The sequence below is a fragment of the Staurois parvus genome, unplaced genomic scaffold (genome assembly GCF_062004578.1).
Source record: "Staurois parvus isolate SC_StPar_1 unplaced genomic scaffold, SC_StPar_1.0 ptg000347l, whole genome shotgun sequence".
Lineage (NCBI taxonomy): Eukaryota > Metazoa > Chordata > Amphibia > Anura > Ranidae > Staurois > Staurois parvus.
This window is the reverse complement of record NW_028318143.1, coordinates 7,314,443-7,336,367: the sequence shown is the minus strand read 5'-3', so window position 1 is coordinate 7,336,367 and position 21,925 is coordinate 7,314,443. Positions and strand designations below refer to the sequence as shown.

General features: G+C 41.6%; 1 protein-coding gene across 1 annotated transcript in view; it reads right to left on the bottom strand.

The window, feature by feature from the left end:
* Positions 1 to 21,925, bottom strand: part of LOC149456822 (cytochrome P450 4B1-like) — a 64,769-nt gene that overhangs the window by 1,118 nt on the left and 41,726 nt on the right. Inside the window, exons 7-11 of the mRNA XM_089684426.1 lie at positions 19,842 to 19,948; positions 18,661 to 18,851; positions 15,703 to 15,836; positions 12,782 to 12,846; positions 9,057 to 9,139 (exon numbers count right to left, since the gene is read on the bottom strand). Of these exons, the coding sequence (XP_089540552.1) occupies positions 9,057 to 9,139; positions 12,782 to 12,846; positions 15,703 to 15,836; positions 18,661 to 18,851; positions 19,842 to 19,948 (580 nt within the window). The remainder of the gene's footprint in view (positions 1 to 9,056; positions 9,140 to 12,781; positions 12,847 to 15,702; positions 15,837 to 18,660; positions 18,852 to 19,841; positions 19,949 to 21,925) is intronic.

The following is a 21,925-nucleotide window of genomic DNA, read 5'->3' as shown; positions in this document are numbered from 1 at the left end:
TTTACATACTGGAACATTGTGTGTGTACTATAATCTCCTGTGGCAGAGGGGAGAAAAAAAGGTGAAAGAGAGGAGGGGGGATTCCCAAGGGTCAAGAAGAGGTGGAGAAGAGAAGAGGAATAAGGAGACACAGAAAAGTTAAATAAAAGGAAAAATAGCAAGGCAAGGCTGGGTTAACAAGCCATAGACATTTGACTTACATTTGTATAAGGGGTCATAGAAGAAAACAAGACCCATAGAGGACATGAAGAATAAAGGAATTAAAGGAGCAGGACTCAAAGGGTCTCAAACGGGAACGATTAAGAAATATACTACTCAAGGAAATAGTACTCCAGAAAGGCCCCAAGATACTAGTGAAAAGGGTGAAATGGAAATCAGTCTGGGAAGTAACCCTAGATTATCACTGGACATGAATAGCAGCTGTAGTCAACAAACGGTGGAAAGGCTGGAGAAAAACGAACCTGAGGGTGAACTACATGTACCAAATAAAAAAGAGATGACAGAAATGTTTCAAAGTCTGGAGAAAATGATAAAGCAAGAAATGACATCTATTCGGAATGATTTGGGGCACCTGTTGCTGAGAGTGGAGGAAACAGAGGAGAAAGTTAAAAATCAGGCCCAAACCATTGTTAAACTAGACAGGAAGATAATAAATATGGACTTTATTCAGAAAAAACTTCTTTATAGGATGGAGGTTCAAGAGAATAAAGAAAGAAGGAGTAATCTTAGGGTACGAGGAATCCCAGAGTCTGTAAAAGGGGAATCACTGTATGAACTAGTTAGTAAAATTCTAAACTCCATAATGGATAGAGCGGAATCAGAAGTGATTAATCTGGATGGAGTGTTCAGAACAGGAAAGTTCAAACAGATCATGGGGAAGGAGAGACCGAGGGATACAGTTGTTCAATTTCAAAAATCTGGGGACAAAGATAAGATTTGGAGGAAGAGTAAAGGAAGATCAATAATTAAATATAGAGATTTAGATATCCAAATCTATGCGGACTTAACATCAAAGACCCTATGGAGAAGAAGATCCTTGAGACCTTTATTGGAACAAATGAGAAAGCAGAAGGTGCAGTATAGATGGGGAACCCCAGAATGCCTAATTGGATGGAGAAACGGAGTCACAGCCTATCTGAGATTTCCAGAGGAACTGAGAGTCTTTTGTGAGGGATTGGACTTGCAAAGAATGGAAATAGAAGGATGGGAAGAAGAAAAGGGAGAATTAGAAGATATAAGAAAAGAGGACTGGCTGCGGGTTAGGGGAAGAAGAGGGGGAGGTTTGGGGCGGGGGAGAGAGGGAGGGGAGAAATAGAGACTCGATTTTTTTTTTTTTTTCTCTCCCTTCCACGCTCCTCATTTCCCACCCACCTCCTTCTGAAAATAGGGTATTTCTTCTGGACTGATTTCATCTTTTTTTTTTCTTTCTGAGTCAAATTTTTAGAGAGAGGTAAACTGGGGAGGATGGAGGAGAGGTGAGCCGCCCATGGGCGGAGGTCAACCCCAAAGTCTTAAATCAAGGGTGGGAATGATCCCACAAATGATTAGTAGGCACTTTACAAGCCTAAAAAGGGATGGGGGGAAGGGGGGGAGGGAGGGGACGAGAGTTGGGTGGGAGGGAGGGAGGGGAGGAGGTATTGGGTCAATACTCTGCATGACAGAAGGGATAAAGAGGAAGAGGCAATCTGGAAGAGAGATGGAGTTAATTGGGAATGATGGAAGAAATACAGTTTATAACCTATAATGTGAACGGGTTGAGTTGTCCAGGGAAGAGATTTAGGTTGTTTAATGAGTTACATCATAGGGCTACGTCAGTGGTATTTTTACAGGAGACGCATTTTGAGATAGAGGCAAACGTGAAATTGAAATCCAAACACTACCCAACATGGTACTATGCAGATTCTCCAATTAAAAGAGCAAAAGGGGTTGCAATAGGTTTTGCAAAGAATATGAGATTTGAGCTGGAGGATAGAAGAACCGACCCGGAGGGGAGGTTTTTATTCTTAAAAGGTAGACTACAGGGGATTGAGTGTACTTTAGCCAATATATACTGCCCTAATAAAAACCCGGAGATGTATATGAAGGGTCTGCTGAAAAAATTAATGGAATTTAAAAAAGGGCGCCTGATAGTAGCTGGAGACCTAAATTTCTGTATGGACCCACAAAAGGATAATACCTCTTCCGTGCAAAGAGAGGGGAGTAGGTCTCTGAGAGCTCTGAAAAAAGTGATGCATGAATATCAACTAGTGGACACTTGGAGAATAAAGCATATGAAAGACAGAGACTATACCTTCTTCTCTAATGCACATGAGATATACTCGAGATTAGATTACATCTTAATAGACCATCAATTTATAGATCATCTGGTTAAAATTGATATAGAGACAAGGACGTTCTCGGACCATGCTCCGGTTGTAATGAAAATGGGATGGGGAAGAAGGTGGACGGGAGGATTAGGGTGGAGGTTAAATGAGGGTCTTCTTCTGGATGAGGATGTAGTTCAGAAAATCGAGAAAGAGATTAAAGTATACTTTAAGGAGAATGAAACAGAGGACGTATCGATAGCTACAGTCTGGGAAAGTCATAAGGTATTCATAAGAGGAATCTTGATTGCGGCGGGAGCAAAGAAGAAAAAGGAAAGAAGAGAGAGGGTCAGTGGGCTCTTAAAATAAATATTGGACTTGGAGCAGATCCATAAGAAGAAAATAACAAAAGATACGAGACAGAGGTTATCGGATAAAAAAGATGAGCTAGAGAGGTTGATGGATGAGGAGAAGAGAGAATACAACAGGGTTTTGAACGAGAGATATAGATGGGGGGACAGACCAGGAAGATATCTAATGAGAGCTTTGAATAAAAAGAAAAATAGGAACTATATAGAAAAGATAAAAAGTTCAAAGGGGGAGTTGGCCCACTCAAATAAAGAGATTATTAAAGTGTTTACGGAGTATTACAAAAAGTTATATAATATTAGCCCCCAAGGCCCCCTAAAAGAAGCCCAAGAGGGAATTAATGAAAAAAAGATGACATACTTAAAAAATGCGGGATTACCAAAACTAAATGAAGCACAGTTGAACTCCCTAGACGCAGAAATCTCCCAGGAAGAAATTAAAATAGCATTAAGAAGCACAGGGGGGGGGGGAAAGCCCAGGCCCGGATGGATATACAGTTAAGTACTATAAGAAATTTAGTGAAGTACTGCTACCCAAGTTGGAGAAATATATGAATGCTCTGGGAGGTGGGATGGAAGTGAGGAGAGAATCCCTACAGGCCCATGTAGTACTTATTCACAAGGAGGGAAAAGATCCATCTCAGTGCTCCAGCTATAGACCTATCTCATTATTGAACACAGACACTAAACTGTATGCAAAGGTGTTAGCAAACAGGTTGAGGGATCTGATGCCTGAATGGATTCATGGAGACCAGGTGGGCTTTGTATCGGGGACAAGACAGGGCTGTCCACTGTCCCCTCTGCTATATGTATTGTCACTCGAACCTCTGTTGTCAATAATAAGAAATAGTGGATCGGTAAAGGGAATTCAGATAGAATCCATAGAACATAGAGTAGCGGCCTTTGCGGATGACTTATTGTTCTATGTGGGGAATCGCCGAATAACTCTCCCAAATATAATGAAGATTCTGAAGGAGTACGGTGAACTATCAAATTTAAAAATTAATTCAACGAAAACAGAGATCCTGAATATTAATATACCAAAGAATGAAAAAGAAAAACTACAAAAAGAATTCCCCTTTATATGGAGAGAAAAAGAGATAAAATACCTAGGAATAAAACTCACTGCCTCATCTAAGCATTTGTATAGATTAAATTATATCTCTTTAATAAATGAGATCAGGGAAGACTTAAAAAGACTAGAAGGAGGAAATCCATCCTGGATAGGACGTATAAACCTAGTCAAAATGGTAATTATGCCTAAAATACTGTATAGATTTCAAATGGTACCAATTAAAATTCCAGAAGCCTTCTTTAAGATAATGAAAAAAATGTTAACAGGATATATTTGGAAGAATAAATAACCTAGAATAGCATATGAAACATTGGGTAGGACTAAAGAGAAAGGGGGATTGGGCCTACCAGATGTCAAGAGATACTATAAAGCAGTGGTTTTAGCAAGAATATATGACTGGACATTTAACCATAAGGGGAAAAGCTGGGTAACAATTGAAAATGATCTTAGTGGCAATAGATTGAGTCAGATAATATGGGTTCCACCACAGTTCAGGGGAATTAAAGAAAGCACAAGTATCTACACTTTAAAAGTCTTTAGGGTATGGGACAATTTACACAAAAACATGAAATGGGAATTTAACTCTATATTAATGCCTCTCACAAATACTGAGTACTTCCCCCCGGGACAGGATAAGATATCAGGGAGATGGTTTAGAAAGGAGGATACCCAATTGAGAGATGTTTTGGTGGAGGGAGAATTGAGATCACTTAAAGAGTTAATAGAGAAGAAGGGAGATATTTTTATTAGAATAGATGAGTGGAAATATCATCAATTGAAAAGTTTTATTGGAAACCTACCGAAACCCCTGAGAATAAAACGGGAGTGGAATATGTTTGAAAGGTTGTTAGAGACACGAAGGGATGGGAAGCACGGTATCTCAAAAGTGTATAGAATACTCACAGAATTAGACACAAACACAAAGTTAATTTTTATGACAAAATGGGAAAGGGATATGGGAGTTGGGTTTGATGAAGATAGACAGAGAAAGATGTTTAGATTGATACACGATAATGTTAGTATGAGAGAGGTTGAGGTTAATTATAAGTGTGTGACACGATGGCATATTACACCGAGTGGAGAGCACAAGATGAACGGGGAAAACTCAAATATGTGTTGGAGAGGATGTGGAGAGATAGGCACGGTGTTTCACATATGGTGGGAATGTCCGAAAATCCAGGCTTTTTGGAAGATAATAGTTAAATTAATTGAAGAAATAACTGGAATTGACATAGGGTTAGACCCAACAACGTGCCTCCTACACAATGTGGAGACATCTGTAAATAAATATAAAGATTCAGGTATTTGGTACTTCTTGAATGCGGCGAAAGGGTTGATACCCAAATTTTGGCGGAAAGCTGAGGTACCGAAGGAGGTAGACTGGATTAATAGAGTAAACCAGATAGGTAGAATGGAAAGATCATACCATATGCAAGAAGATAGGATGAGAGTTTATTCCAAGAGATGGGAAAAGTGGGAAAGAGCAGGATTGAAAGAGAAATATAGGAAGATATGAACTAGGATGTTAGCAAAAAAATTAATAAGCCTCAAGAGATTAGAAAGGGCTAGAGTCTGCAGAGGGGGAGGAGGGGGGAGGAGGGGCGGGAGGGGGGGGGGGTAGTGGGACGGGAGGGAAAAGAGTTTTTAGTAAGGGAAAGGTAGAAAGGTTATATAATTGTCTATTTGTATGAGAATTATTTCCTTTTTGGGTTTTTGTATTAATATGAAAAATTTAATAAATATTTAAATTAAAAAAAAAAAAAAAAAGAGCTGTCACCACAAGGAGCCTGATTATCCTGTAAGCCGAAAAAGGGGTTACCCAACACTCTGGTGACCATATAAAAGCCCCTTCATGACCGGAATATTTTTTGCTATTCAGCACTTGTTACTTTAACTGGCAATTGCGCAGTCATGCAATGCTGTACCTAAATTAAATTTTTATCATTTCCTCACAAATATTGTTTTCTTTTAGTGATATTTGTTCAGCACTGGGTTTTTTATTTTTGTATAATATAAATGAAAAAACACTGAAAATTCTGAAAAAACGATATTTCTTACTTTCAGTTAGAAAACATATCCAATGAAAAAATTTTAAAAAGCAAAATTCTTCCTATATTTAGGCCAAATTGTATTTCGCTACAGGTCTTTGGTAAAAAAAAAATCCCAAAAAAGTGTACCGTATTTTTCGCTCCATAAGACGCACTTTTTTCCCCCAAAAAAAGGGGGGGAAATGTCAGTGCGTCTTATGGAGCGAATATAAAGCGGCCGGTCCGGTATTTCTGATGCCACCATGTCAGAATGCCGGGCCAGCCGCTCAGCTGTTCTCTCCTGCAGGGCCTTACCTGTTCCTCGCTCCAGCGCTGCACAGTCTTCCCGCGCTGGCTTCTGTGACAGCCGGGTGCCCACTGTGCATGTGCTGCGCTTTGTGAATGGTCCAGTGTTTTCTGGGACACATGACAGGTCCCAGAAGGTGCCGGGCCATTTACAAAGCGCAGCACTTCTCGCGCATGTGCAGTGGGCACCCGGCTGTCACAGAAGCCGGCGCAGGAAGAAGAGGGAAAGACACCTCTGCGGAAGTGGGAGCGGGTATCTGTCAAATTCAGGTACTCGCTCCCCCTCCCTCCCTAAAGGTCAGCAGTCTCTGGTCATCCCCTGCACTGTCTGCAGTCTCTGGTCATTCCCTGCACTGTCTGCAGTCTCTGGTCATTCCCTGCACTGTCTGCAGTCTCTGGTCATTCCCTGCACTGTCTTCAGTCTCTGGTCATCTGTACTGTGTCCCTGGTATTTTCCCTGTACTATGTCCGCAGTCTCTGGTCATCTCCTGTACTGTGTCCGCAGTCTCTGATCATCTCCTGTACTGTGTCTGCAGTCTCTGATCATCTCCTGTACTGTGTCTGCAGTCTCTGGTCATCTCCTGTACTATGTCCGCAGTCTCTGACTGTCTCCTCTAGTTTGTCTGCAGTCTCTGACAATCCCTGTACTGTGTCCGCAGTCTCTGGTCATCTCCTGTACTGTGTCCGCAGTCTCTGGTCATCTCCTGTAGTATGTCCGCAGTCTCTGGTCATCTCCTGTACTGTGTCCGCAGTCTCTGGTCATCTCCTGTACTGTGTCCGCAGTCTCTGGTCATCTCTTGTACTATGTCCGCAGTCTCTGGTCATCTCCTGTACTATGTCCGCAGTCTCTGGTCATCTGTACTATGTCCGCAGTCTCTGGTCATCTCCTGTAGTATGTCCGCAGTCTCTGGTCATCTCCTGTACTGTGTCCGCAGTCTCTGGTCATCTCCTGTACTGTGTCCGCAGTCTCTGGTCATCTCCTGTACTATGTCCGCAGTCTCTGGTTATCTCCTGTACTGTGTCCGCAGTCTCTGGTCATCCCCTGTACTATGTCTGCAGTCCATTGGTTCAGAATATTTTTTTTTCTTGTTTTTCGCCTCTAAAACCTAGGTGCGTCTTATGGTCAGGTGCATCTTATGGAGCGAAAAATACGGTATATTAATTGGTTTGTTCAACAAACTATGGTATATATACTTTGGTATATATTACACAGCTACGACACTATGCTAGTAATGGTGGTGATTAGCGACTTATAGTGGGACTGTAATAGTGTGGTGGGCAATCTGGTGCCAGCTGACGCTGCCTGTGAGGTACATTACCTGACTGACTATGACATCAATAGTGACACTAATACAGGGATCAGTGCTAATACTGGACACTGTCACTGTACTAATGACACTGGCTGGGTTAACATCTAGGGACAATCAAAGAGTTAACTGTGTTGCTAACAATGTGTAATGTGTCATATGTGCTTCTCTTACTTTACCATATGCCTCTTTATTCTCCTTTCTTTGCAGGGAGAATAAACAGCCAGATTGCTGTTCCTTGTCTACAGAGTTTAGTGTTTTCAAAACACAGATCTCTGTGTGTGACTGGACACAGCCGATCAGCTGACTTCAACCAAAGTCATTGGCTGAAATCAGCTGCCAAACTTGTGCTGTGTCCAATCACAGCATGGTCGGCAGGGGGAACGCACATACATGCCACAAACTTAGAAGGATCACAATGTACAGGTACATTGCCTGGCCTGGAGCTGCTGCTCGCTTGCAATACAACTAATGTGGGCGGGCGGCAAGGTTCTATGGTCACTGCATACGCTTTCATTTTATAACATCAGCATTGTGATAGTAATACAAACAGTTATTATTATACAGGATTTCTATGGTGCTAACAGTTTGCTCAGCACTTTACAAAATAAAGGGAGACAATACAGCAACAATACAAGAGGGTTAGGAGGGCCTGATCCTTGGAGCTTACAATCGAAGAGTTTATGACTTGAAAAATCTTGTGTTCATGTTGCGAGTGCTGCCTGTCTGCTGACCGTCTCTTTCTACAACTTCCTAGAATCCCTGCATGCTTTCCCTGTTTGTACCAAAGTGAATATATAACCACAGAGGTACATAGTGGTTAGTTTCTACAGTAAAATGATTATTCAATGTTAAATGTATTGTATGTATTTACTAAATAACCTGTCGTGCCGGTTCACATATATGCGGATTGGATGTGGTTTGAACAAAATCCAATTCGCATGACATGTGAAAGGATTGCTTCCTATGGTGCTTGTTCACAAATGTCCAGTGCACTGGTGGTGTGGATTCAAAACGGTTTTAAAAAGAGTCCTGAATGATTTCTGAGCAGTGTGGTCCGGTTCAGGTGCGGATTACAGGCTATTGACTTCTATGGAAACCGTTCCTAAACCGCATATGTGTGAAGATAAAATTCTGACCTAATCATGTCCTGAACCGGGTGTAAACCTGACATGAACCGCTGAACAACTAGAGTCCTGAACGATTTCTGAGCAGTGTGGTCTGGTTCAGGTGCGGATTTCAGGGTATTGACTTTTATGTGAACCGTTCCTAAACCACATATGTATGAATATAAAATTCTGACCTAATCATGTCCTGAACCTGACATGAACCGCTGAACAACTACTGTGTCAGTTAGCTGTGAAACCTGATCTTCAATCCGCCCGGCACATGTGTGAATCAGCTCTTCTATTGGAAATGCAAGATATATGTAGTGCTCTGTATTGAAGCTGTAATAAAGGATTTCAAACTAAAGTGTCTACATAAACAACTTCTCTTATTGTCCAAAGCAACCAATTAAATCGGTTCCTTTCACTCTCCCTTAATGCAAAAGAAAACTAAATGGAACAATCTGATTGATGGAAGAAAAACAGCTTTTCCCTCAGTTATTTTGATAAGGACCTTTAAAAAAAGCCTGCCAGGTTTTAATCTTTCAGACAGTGCAAAGATACCTTCCTCCAGCAGAAAAGGGCAGGAAAGCGTGTGAATGTCTTTTGATGGTATTTTCTGGAGAAAATCTAAGGGGATCAAACACCTAAAAGGAGAAAGAAAATACACTTTATTAATATATGTGTAGGAAAAAAAAGGAATTGTCAACGTATTTAATAAAGGGTTTTTTTGGTATTGACTACAATGGTCCTCACAGCAGGGTAGAAGCAATTTAACAACAACTTACACCTTCAGACATGTGACTTGAACAATTAACACCCATCCCAGACATGGCATTATGGTTATTGGATTTTCAGATAAGAACAAAATGAATTTACAAACTTTCACATCTCTCATCCTGTTCTTGAATAATCAACATCTGCCTTAACAAATTAATTAGTGATGGGATTAAGATGAGTAACCTGTGACTATGGATGCTGGGGGTATGTTCCTAACGCTCATTAGAAATGAAGAATCTGCCTGGCTGGGAAGTTAAATGTCTTTACAATTATACAGTATGCCCAGTTGAATAAGGCTATCTACTATTATTATTATTATACAGGATTTATGTAGCGCCGACAGTTTGCTCAGCGCTTTACATTATGGTGGGAGACAGTACACGAGACAGTACAGTAACAATACAGTTCAATACAAGAGGGGTTCGAGGGCCCTGCTCCTTGGAGCTTACAATCTAGGAGGGAGCGGATGGTGGTACAAGAGGTAATAACTGTGGGGGATAGAGTGGTTGGAAGAGTAGAGGATTTCAGTATTAGCTGAGGGTGGAATAGGCTTCCCTGAAGAGATAGGTTTTCAGAGTGACCCTAAAAGTGAGCAGAGTGGGCGATAGTCTGATTGACTGGGGTAGGGAGTTCCAGAGGATGGGGGAAGCCCTGGAGAAGTCCTGGAGACGAGCATGGGAGGAGGAGACAAGAGAGCTAGAGAGCAGGAGGTCTTGTGAGGAGCGGAAAGTATGGTTTGGGTGATATTTGGAGACAAGATCGGTGATGTAAATTGGGGCAGAGTTATAAACGGCTTCATACGTCATCTACTACTAGCTATGAGTGTCTGTGCAGTTAATAACGGCCAATCAGATTCTGGCTTTCAATTTTCCAGTGCACATATAGTATGAAAGAAACCTTCTGACATCTGCCCTATTGCCCTGCCATTAAACAGCCTTGTTATTCTATAACATCACCCAGTTTCAAGGGAAACATCACTTCAGATAGAAGAACTGTTATATACAATACATTTTCATAAATATACCCACAGATATAAATATATATATACACATACACATATATATATATATATATATATATATATATATATATATATACACCATTTTATCATTAATTGTTATTAAAGCCTAATTTTCCTTTTTAATCTATAGCTGTTGTGATTTACTAAACCTGGTGAAAAGTTCCAGATTCAAGGCAACCTGGGGTATTCTGTACATCAGAGCGTACAAGTCCCCTCCAGATATTACACTTCCTGTATATATGATTGGATTACTGCTCTTCCCAGTTTCCTGCAAAGGGCTTGAAAGCAGACCTTGCTACAAGGACAGTCCGCTTATTTACTGAGGGCCCCCTCCACCATGAAAAAACACTGCACTACAATAAAAAGAATGAAAAACCTGCAGACTAAAAGAATATTTATTATAATTACCTTACTAAGAGGTAACGTCACCATCCTTCTGCCAAGATGTGTGAGACAATCTCACAAGATGATGCTCTAGCACAGTGATGGAGTGTCCTCTCGCAAGATTTGGGCTACTTGGCATTCCCCGACCTCATAAAAAGGATGTAATGTTACCCTCACCTAGGTGACACGGGCAGAAGCCGGGGGTGAGATAAGTATGATAACTAACTTTTCTTATCCACTACCCGTGCCGCCATTGACGGCTACAGTTGTCGATCACCGGGTCCCGGACGGAGATTACCCACCGGAACCCCGCGATCAAGGAACACTGACAGGGGAGAAGTCTGTATCTAAACCAGGGGCAGACTGACCATTTGGAAACTCGGGCACTGCCCAAGGGCCCGGGGACAGTAGGGGGCCCCATGAGATGCCCCTGGTACCTTTTTCATAGGCTTTTTTGAGTTTGGGCAAGGATACAGGGGCCCCGTGAGTTGAACTCCTATTGCCTGGGGACCCCGTGAGTTGTCAGTCTGCCCCTGATCTAAACAATACAGATCTCTCCCCTGTCAGCACCAGCATGCTGCTTTGTATTGCTCTGCATAGTAGAGCAACACAAAGCAGCATGCTTACACAGTATAACACACACAGGGGACACAGTAAAACAGCACATAGCACACAATTAACCCTTTGATCGCCCCAGATGTTAACCCCTCCTGCCCAGTGTAATTAGTACAGTGTCCATGCTTTATATTAACACTGATCAATGTATTAGTGTCACTAGGGATGTCAGTGGCAGTTAGTCAGTTGCCAACCGCAGTCCTGCAGTCCTGCTATAAGTCACTGATCGCCGCCATTACTAGTAAAAAAATAATAATAAAAATTCCAGTATATATACCTCCATTTGTAGACGCTATAACTTTTATGTAAACCAATTAATTTACACATAATGGGATTTTTTTTCAGCAAAAACATGGAGCAGAATACATTTTGGCCAAAATAGCAAAAAGTCAAAAATATTGGTTTTTTTTTCAAAATTGTTGGTATTTTTTTGTTTATAGCGCAACAAATTAAAAGCGCAGAGGTGATCAAATACCACCGAAACAAAGCTCCATTTGTGGGAAAAAAAGGGCATAAATTTACTTTGGGTGCAGTGCTGCATGACTGTGCAATTGTCAGTTAAAGTAACGCAGCGCCGAATCACAAAAAATGGCCTGGTCAGGACGGGGGGGGTAATGCCTCTGGAGCGCAAGTGGTTTAATGTTGTATTCCGTTTGGAAAATTCCATACCATCCAAAATCTGATGTTAAAAGCAAACAAAATTTTGAAGTACTTTCGAACAACATTCAACAAGTCCCTTATGACATTATCAAATGTATTGATGAGATCTTTCATAGAAATGTTTGTACAAAAAATTGTACAAAAATCTACCAGTGTATGGCCAGCTTTAGACTGCTGAGTTGGGTATAAGGAAATGTAGATCTACCCATCTGTAGTTATTTTTGAAAAAAGGGCATGAGAAGACCTAATTCATTATCTCCAGACCAGGGTCGGACTGACAACTCAAGGGGCCCCTGGGTAATAGGGGATCATGGGGCCCCTGTGTCCTCATCCACACTCAAACCACACCCAAAAAAGCCCATGAAAGGTACCAGGGGCATCTCATGGGGCCCCCTACTGACCCTGGGCCCTCGGGCAATGCCCGAGTGCCCGAATGGTCAGTCCGCCCCTGCTCCAGACCAAAATCAGTTAAGAAACTGCAGTAAAATCTGCTGATATTCTTGCAATGTTGTGTATAGTTCACCAGAGTGGGTTGTTTTTTACTCAGTAAAACTGAACTTTCACTTTAAATATACCATATAAATGTAAAGTATTCTTTTGTTTCCTTTTGTATCAGTCTGACCATATTGGGTCTTTTGATGTTTATGTACCCTACTGTCAATTGTACTCTCTGTAAAAAAAAACGATTGATAAAAAAAGAATGCATAAAAAAAGTACTCTTTTGAAAAAAGAAATGCCGATCCACAGACGAGATATCATTTGTTCACACAAATGTTTTTTGCACAATTGAGCAAACACAATACAAACATTTCACAGTGTAAGCACTTGCCTCTGGATTTTCCCATACATTAGAACATCTGTTCATTGCATATATGCTCAGCAAAACACCTGCACCTGTAGATATAGGAAGGACATGAGTGGATGAGCGGGTGATTTGTATAGTATACAAGAAAACTAGCCATAGTGATTATGTTTTAACATATACATATAAAACCCTTTGTTATATTTCTAAACAAGCAATTCAGGTCAATATATGTTTTGTTCTGATTCCATGGTTGTAACATATTATCTTCTTACAATGCAGCTGATCCTCCCCACAGCATACAATATCAGTGCAGTGAGAAAAACACAGTTCATGTACACCAGAACGAGTGAGAGTAGGCAACCCTGGAGTGATGGAGTGCAGCATGATAACCCAGCAGAGCCCATCAAAAAGTAATGAAGGTTTGAAGAATTCAGGGGTCAGTAGTAAATAACACAGAGTTCAGAGGTCAGTAGTATGTAATGAATAGTGGAGGATCATGTGTAAGTAATGCAACATTCAGGGATCAATAGCATGTATAAGTGTACGGCCCAGAAATAGGTAAGCAATGTTCACAGGTCAGTAATATGTAATGCACAGTTCACAGGTCAGTAGTATGTAATGCACAGTTCACAGGTCAGTAATATGTAATGCACAGTTCACAGGTCAGTAATATGTAATGCACAGTTCACAGGTCAGTAATATGTAATGCACAGTTCACAGGTCAGTAATATGTAATGCACAGTTCACAGGTCAGTAATATGTAATGCACAGTTCACAGGTCAGTAGTATGTAATGCACAGTTCACAGGTCAGTAGTATGTAATGCACAGTTCCAGGGGCGGACTGACAACTCATGGGGCCCCCGGGCAATAGGGGATCATGGGGCCCCTGTGTCCTTGCCCAAATTCAAAAAAGCCTATGAAAAAGGTACCAGGGGCATTTCATGGGGCCCCCTACTGACCCCGGGCCCTCAGGCAGTGCCTGAGTTTCCAAATGGTCAGTCCGCCCCTGCACAGTTCACAGGTCAGTAGTATGTATTGCAGAGTTTAGGGGTCAGGAGTACATAATGCAGAGTTTTGGGAGTCAGTAGTATGTAATGCACAGTGCAGGGGTAAAGAACAACGCAATGTTCAGAGGTCAGTAGTATGTACGTAATACAGAGTGTAGGGGTCAGGCGTATGTACCAGAGTCCAAAGGTAAGCAGTATGTAACATAGAGTGCAGTTATGAAAGGCAGATCCTCCCATAGGTGAAAAGTATGTAAGGCATGTGGAAGGGTCAGGAGTAAGTAACACCGAGTGCAGGGGTCAGTATTATGTAACAGGCTTACGTAACAGAGTCCAAAGGTAAGCAGTATATAACACAGAGTGCAGTCAGTTATTATAAAAGACAGATCCTCCCATAGGTGAAAAGTATGTAAGGCATGTGGAAGGGTCAGGAGTAAGTAACACCGAGCGCAGGGGTCAGTATTATGTAACAGGCGTACGTAACAGAGTTCAAAGGTAAGCAGTATGTAACAGAGTGCAGTCGGTTATTATGAAAAGCAGATCCTCCCATAGGTGAGAAGTATGTAAGGCATGTGGAAGGGTCAGGAGTAAATAACACAGAGCGCAGGGGTCAGTATTATGTAACACAGAGTTCAGAGGTCATGAGTATCTAACACAAAGTGCAGAGGACAGTACTAAGTAATACAGCGTTCAGATGTCAGAAGTACGTAACACAGGAAGCAGGGATCAGGGGTAATTAATGCAAAATTCAGAAGTCATTGATACATACCACAGGGTAGAGAGGTCAGGAGTAAATGACACAAAGTGCAGAGGTTTACTCACCAAAGCCTCAGATGTAGTGGCACGCAGCAGAGTAAGGCAAACCACCCCAGGTCTATTCTTGGCTTTGTCACATGGTATGATAGAGCTTAGAAATAGCCTAGGAATTCTCTCAGGTCTACATTCACATTGCTGCTCTGATCTGGGGTCTGAGGCAGCACAGCGGGGTCAGAAGGTGGTGGCAAGTCGGGGACAGTCACAACCTACCCATCACATGACCATAGTTGCCAGGTAAATTGTGATCAACAGGTTGCCAACCCCCCGAGATAGAGGAATCTAATTTCTTGCTGCTGCTTGGCTGAAATTCTCAATAACATAAAAGTTTCACACTGATGTTCAAATGTAAGATACAATTGAGCTGGTTTATTAAAGTAGCTGACAATCTGCACACAATAAGTGATACGAAAGTTCACTTCAATTTAAGTAATCATGTGCTGATTAAATAAATGCTGAACTGGATAACTCGTTTAGTAAATCAATCGCATTTATTAACTGAATACTTGTAGCTACAGATAGACAGACATATGTCTGCCCAAAAAACAGGAAATGATGTTCCTATTCTTGCAAGAGTCTACAGGAGACCTGCTACAATCCTTGCACAATGCTGACAGACATGCCATCCTCTTTTCTTGGACACAGTTAGGCAAGCCATAGATTATGTGATTTTCTTTCCTGCAACCACGGGTTACAGGAAAGACAATCGCTTGATTCCCCCATCAACACAGTCAGTGTTGATGGGGGAACCCCTGCCACAGAGCTGGAGTCAGGGGGGCTGCCCCTGCCAGGAGAACACAATGATTATTGCTATCAGCTATAGCCGCTGGCAATAATCGCATTCTGAAAATATGACATGCTGATTGATGGATTCATTTTGGTACAATCAGTATATTCAAATAGATAATTTGTATATATATACACTGTATATGTACATTTTCTGGAGAGATGCAAATCTCATCTTTTGGGCAGAAGACCCTTTTGCACCTAAAAAAAGTGCCCCAGACATATTCTTAACTGACATTTTTGAAGCTGATATGTTCATGAATAAAACACACACTTCTGTAAACACTGATGAATGTATCACAACAAACTTTATATTTAACATAAGAGAAATGATGACTGACCTTTTGGAAGGCTCCGCCCATCACAGAATGTGATTGGTTGGTTGAGCTCACGAGCCACTTCAGGTATAGGTGGATACAGGCGCATGCTCTCCTTAACACACATAGTGGTGTATGGCATCTTAGCCAGATCCTCCCTGACCACACAAAAGAAAAAATATTGGTACAGATGGATCATCCAAGCATTTTGACGAATTTCAGTTTAGATGGAGTGACAAACCCAACCAGGACAGGGGCTTTTGGAGGGGACTAGGGCTAGCCTTCTACCCACTGATTATGGCCCATAGAGGAGACCGGGGATTTTCTCTGCTCCTCCCAGTCAGAGCATGGAAAAGAACTCAGTTCAGCCTCTGATCACATGGCGATAGCGGATCACCCTGGGATGATGGATAATAACATGATGAATGCTAAAAGCGAGTTTGGATTAATTCTCTAAATAAAGTCAATAAATGTTCCCTTCTGGAGTGGATGGAAAGGTGTAGTATTGATCTTGTACAGGTTAATGGTCAGAGGAAATATGGTGGTCCTCCTGCAGACTGGGTTGGAGAAGCTCCTTCTTTTGGGACAGAAATATTTATCAACAATCTCCCTCAAGAAATCTAAGAAGATAAATTAATTCCACTTTTTCTAATGGTGACTTTTCTAGTGGACAGATTACACAAGTCACCTGAAAGACAGCATGAGTAATGTACTTTGTGTATTCAGGTTTGGAGATGCCGGGCTGTCTATGGTGGGCTCCTGGCTGGCCTGGGTGTCTGGCTGTTGATTAGCTTACTGTCAATTAGATCAGCCCTCAACATTTCCACTTCAGGACTAGAAGTGATTAGGAGGGGCGATGGTGGGGGCAGTTGCAAGCAGCGATCTCCCTGTATGGATGTCAATGAAGCAGCTAAAAGCCATGGGAGGGAGAGGAGGAGTAGCTGCTTCATTGAAAATCATACAGGGAGTTCACTGCTTGTAACTGCCCTCACCGCTGCACCAATCATCCCCAATCCTTTCTTTCCAGGCCCCCCTATGTGCTCCTTAGTGCCCAGCCTTTCCCCCTAATCTCCACACTGCTCTGCCTCCCCCTGTGCCTGCCCACACTCCAGTCTATGTAGCTTGAAGAGTATGTGCGGGCGGGAATTATTATACAGAGCAGCCAGTAGCCCTGTGATGACAAAGCCATGTGAGTTTTCCTTCCTCTCTTCTCTTCCTTCCCCTTCCTTCTTTCACTCCTTCCTTCCCTCCTTCCTTTCCCTCTTTCCCTTCCTTCCTTATCCCCCTTCCCTTCCTTCCTTCCTCTTTTCTTCTTTTCCTTCCTTCCTTTCTTCCCTTCCGCCCTCCTGCCTTTCCTTCCTTCCTTCCTTCACTCCTTATTTCCTTTCCTTCCCTTCCCCCCGCTTCCTTCCCTCCTTCCTTTCCTTTGTTCCTTTCTTCCTTCCTCTCCTTCCTTCTCTTCCTCCCCTCCCTTCCTTTCCTTCCCTCCCCCCTGCTTCCTTCCCTCCTTCCTTTGTTCCTTTCCGTTTTCCTCCCCTTCCTTCCTTTCCTTCCTCCCTTCCATTCCCCCCTTCCTTCCTATAATCCGTAACCCTCTCCCTGCACTATGCATCACACCACTGACCTCTGCACTGTGCATTATTTTGTTTCCCTATTGATGTAAAGCACTTACTTTCCCTTCATGTTTACAATGTTTTATGTCAATATTGTTAAAGCTGTTGTTGTTAATGTTTGTTTTTGTACCTTTATTTTGCCTAAAACACCTAACAGTGTCAATTCATGAGATAATTTTCGAGGGCGTGTTTAGGGGTGGAATTAGGGGCATGGCAGGGTAGGGGTTGGGTGGGGCAACTGGTGGCGAGTAAGGCCTGGCTAGTAGCTCAGAATTTGACATTTTGAGCCCTGGAATAGATCACGGTTAGCTGTTGGCTGTTCATTAGATGTACTGATGATAAAGTTTGCAATATTTAGGATTATGTGATCAAGCTCTTATGATTTTGTGCGGTATAAATTCTGTGTGGATTTTCAATAAGGGGAGAGTACCAGTTTGCACCTAAGCTAGTGTCGTCTAGTCCTTGGGTGCAATGCCCTGCTATAATACCTTGGTCCTGTGTCCCAATGGTGAGGAAGCAGTTCTCTGATAGATGCACCCAGGTGGTCCGTCACAGATGGAAATCCCCTCTCTGCTTAGGACCCTTCTGAGGTAAAATGAAGGCTAACTGTGGCTAAAACCAGATTCCTATAGGCTTGTTCAATAAAACATTGCAAATATGCAGGCGGCACCTGTAGCAATCTGTTCAAATCTCTGACTGTAGCTATCCCTAAATCTGATTTGACGTTTCATATATGCCTCTGCTGTCCTAAGATATAAAAATAGATAAATAATTGGTTTCTTTATGGTCACATTATGACATGAGATTTCACCAGCAGGTAGCAATGAAATTTGGATATATATAGCTTCTGTTTTCAGGAAAACCCAGAAGATGTCAAAAGACAGGACCTCTTTGTGCTAATAAATGTCTAAGATAAGGCATGGCATGATGACGTTAATTACTCCACACTGCGACTGAGGATGCTGTCAACAAAAATGATTTTTTGGGCTATGTGAACAAACCTAAATTCCCCCCTAATCACACTGAAAACATATTGGGGAAGATTTACTAAAACCGATGCACTGGTGCAGTTGAGCACAGATAACCAATCAGCTTCTAACTTCAGCTTGTTCAACTAAGCTTTGACAATAAAACCTGGAAGTTGATTGGTTTCTATGCAAAGCTGCACCAAATTTTGCACCATGCAGTGTTAGTAAATAACCCCCATTAAGTCTGACCAGATAGCAGTGATGGAAATAGATCCCTGGATCCCAGGCTTGCAGCACTACATTCATGCTGCTCAGAAGTATCTGAACCATTAGTTTAGCTTTGTATTAAACCAGTAATAAACAAAGTAATAAAAATCAACACATGAATAATAAGTTCCTACCACAACACAGTGTCCCGATCTCTCAGCACCTCTCTGATTTCCTCCCGACATTTTTCTTGGTGTTCGGGGTATTTGGCCATACAGTACAATGTCCATGAGATCCCACTGGCTGTTGTATCATGTCCCGCAACCATGAACGTGTCCACCTCAGCACGCAGGTCCTTATCAGACAAACCTTGACCGTTCTCATCCTAAAAATATATACATGACTCTGTTTCTTTTTTCAGAATATTTAAAATTGAATTTAGGTCCAAAAGCTAAATACACCATTGGAATACATCATTGTAAACTGTTTTATATGACAAAGAAATTGTAATTCCTTTCAGCCATTTTTGTGATTCCTACGCCTCCACATCCAGGAGGGTCATACACCCTTCTTTCTTAAGCCGACCACAGAGGGATCGCATATCGGCCAGTTTGGTAAGGATCAGCTGAGATTCAAACCATCTATGTGCAGGCTGGTTGTACTGAAGTCGATCCATCGATCAACTTTAGTACAACCAGCCTGTCAGATTTTTTGCACACAATCATTGTTGATGGCTGCTGCAGTTCTCAGTGATCATTGTGTTCTGCAGGTGGGGAGCCTTCTAGAAAATAGTGCTACAAGAGTGATACTCCCATCAACACTGACTGTGTTGATGGGGGAATCGGGCAATTTTCTCTCCTTCCACCTGTCTAATGCGTGTCAAACGCTATAGGGGCATTTAGCAAGAGTTAGAAATAAAGTCAAGTGTGAACGAGCCCTTATGCAGGCCATACACGGGTCAAAAATCGGCCGATTTAAAAAAAACAAAAAACGAAAAAACGGTGGTTCGATCAGCCGACGTTACCACCAACAGTAAAAAAATCAGCTGATTTTCGTCCTGTCAATGGCTGGCATTATGGCCCGCATTAACCCCATAACTTCTGTCCCTTGCAGAGACAGGGGAGCACGCCATATGTGACAGCAATACAGAAGAAGAAGAAGAATTAGAAGAAGAAGAAGAAGAAGAAGAAGAAGAAGAAGAATTCCAGTCCGCTATTATATTTTATATGAAAAAGTCTTGCGGTTGCAAAAAATGTATTCATTTGTATCCAAATAAAAACATCTGTATCCAAATAATGTATTACAATGTTTTTAAAACATTATTTGGATACAGATGTTTTTATTTGGATACAAATGGATACATAGAATAATTTACCTTAGCACAGAGAAGAATATCAAGAAAGTCCAGGTGTCTCTTCTGATGGATCTTTTCCAGCTCATTTTTTTCCTTGAGCGATTCCTTCCTTTCCCAAACTACTTTATCTGGAAAGAAACACATTATATTTGGTGATTAGGCCTGGCAAGATGAGGATAGGGATAACACATGGTACCTTGATGGCAGCTAGTCTGAAACAGTGCTGATTGGTCAGACCGGGCACTGATAGCACAGCATCAAATCAGCCAGGATGCACATATCATGCAATTACAAACATTGTATACAGCTTAGTGGTGCAGCTTGGTTGCCTGTGAGAAGTACCATGTAAAAGCAAAACAAGGCAACACAATGCATTTTTTTAAATTTCAATGGATTATTGACAAGAGCGTGGCTTTGTGTTAGATATGCCACATTGGGTTTAAATATTCCCCTAGTTACTTAGTCTATCCATCATGTTATCCAACCCTACCCCACCTAAGCTAGTGTATGCAAATTATTTAATGGGTCATAACAGGTCTATAAGCAACTAGCAAGCAGTCATGGCCAAAAAAATTGGCACCCCTGTATTTCTGTCAGATAATGCACCACTTCACCCAGAAAATTGTTACAATTACAAATGTTTAGACATTCTCATGTTTATTTCTTTTGTTTTTATTGGTATCACACAAAAAAGTGGAGAAACAAAAAGCCAAATCTGACACATTTGACGCAAAACCCCAAAAATGGACTGGACAAAATTTTTTGCACCCTCAATATAATATTGGGTAGTACACTCCTTGGAAAAAGTAACTGAAATCAATGACTTCCTGTAACTATCAGTGAGTTTCTTCCACCTCTCTACTGGAATTTTGGAGCACTCTTCTTTCGCCAACTTCTCCAGGTCTCTCAGATTGGAAAGGTTAATTTTCCAAACTTCTGTTTTGAGATCTCTCCTCATTTGCTCTATGGTATTGAGATCTGGACTCATTGCTGGCCAGTTCAGTACTCTCCAGCGCTTTGTCTAAAACCATTTCTGGATGCTTTTTGATGTGTGCTTTGGGTCATTGTCCTGCTGTAAGACTCATGATCTCTGACAGAGACCCAACTTTCTGACACTGGGCCCTACATCACATCACAGAATTCTTTGGTAGTCTTCAGATTTCATAATGCCATGCACATCCAAGACATCCAGTGCTTGAAGTAGCAAAGCAACCCAAAATATCAGTGAACCTCCACCATGTTTGACTGTAGGGACATTATTCTTTTCTTTAAAGGCCTCATTTCTTTTTCTGAAAACAGTAGAATGATGGACTTTACCAAAAAGCTATAACTTTGTTTCGCATGTCCATAGCACATTCTCCCAAAAAGGATTTTGGCTTCCTCGGGTAAGTTTTGGCAAACTCCAACCTGGCTCTTTTATGTTTCTGTGTCAGCAGTGGGGTCCTCCTGGGTCTCCTACCATAGCATTCCTTTTCATTCAGATTGTGACGTATAGTACGAGCTGACACAGTTGTACCCTGTGCCTGAAGGTCAGCTTGAATTTGCCTGGAAGTTGATCAAAGTTCTTTATCCACCATTCGAACAATCCTTCGTTGCAATCTTTGATCAAGTTTTTCTCTTTCGTTAACGTCCAGGAAGATTAGCTACAGTGCCATGGGCTGTAAACTTCTTGACAATGTTGTGCACAGTGGACACAGGAACATTAGGATCTGTTAATTAATACAGGTGATTTTAATTACAAGTTATAAGAGCATCACAAACTTGGAATGCAATTATTTTTTACCATTTTGAGAAGGTGCCAATAATTTTGTCAAGTCCATTTTTGGAGGTTTACGTGGAATGTGTCAGATTTTGCTTTTTGTTTCTCCACTTTTTTGTGGCATACCAATACAAACAAAATAAACATGAGAATGCCTAAACTTTTGTAGTTGCAACAATTTTCTGGATGAAGTGGTGCATTATCTGACAGAAATGCAGGAGTGCCAATATTTTTGTCCATGACTGTTCTTAGAAACAGGGATGAGTAAATAATAAAAAAAATCCACATAAGCCTGACTGAGAACTGGTAAAAAAAAGAAAAAATAAAGAGTCAATCCAAGGGATCA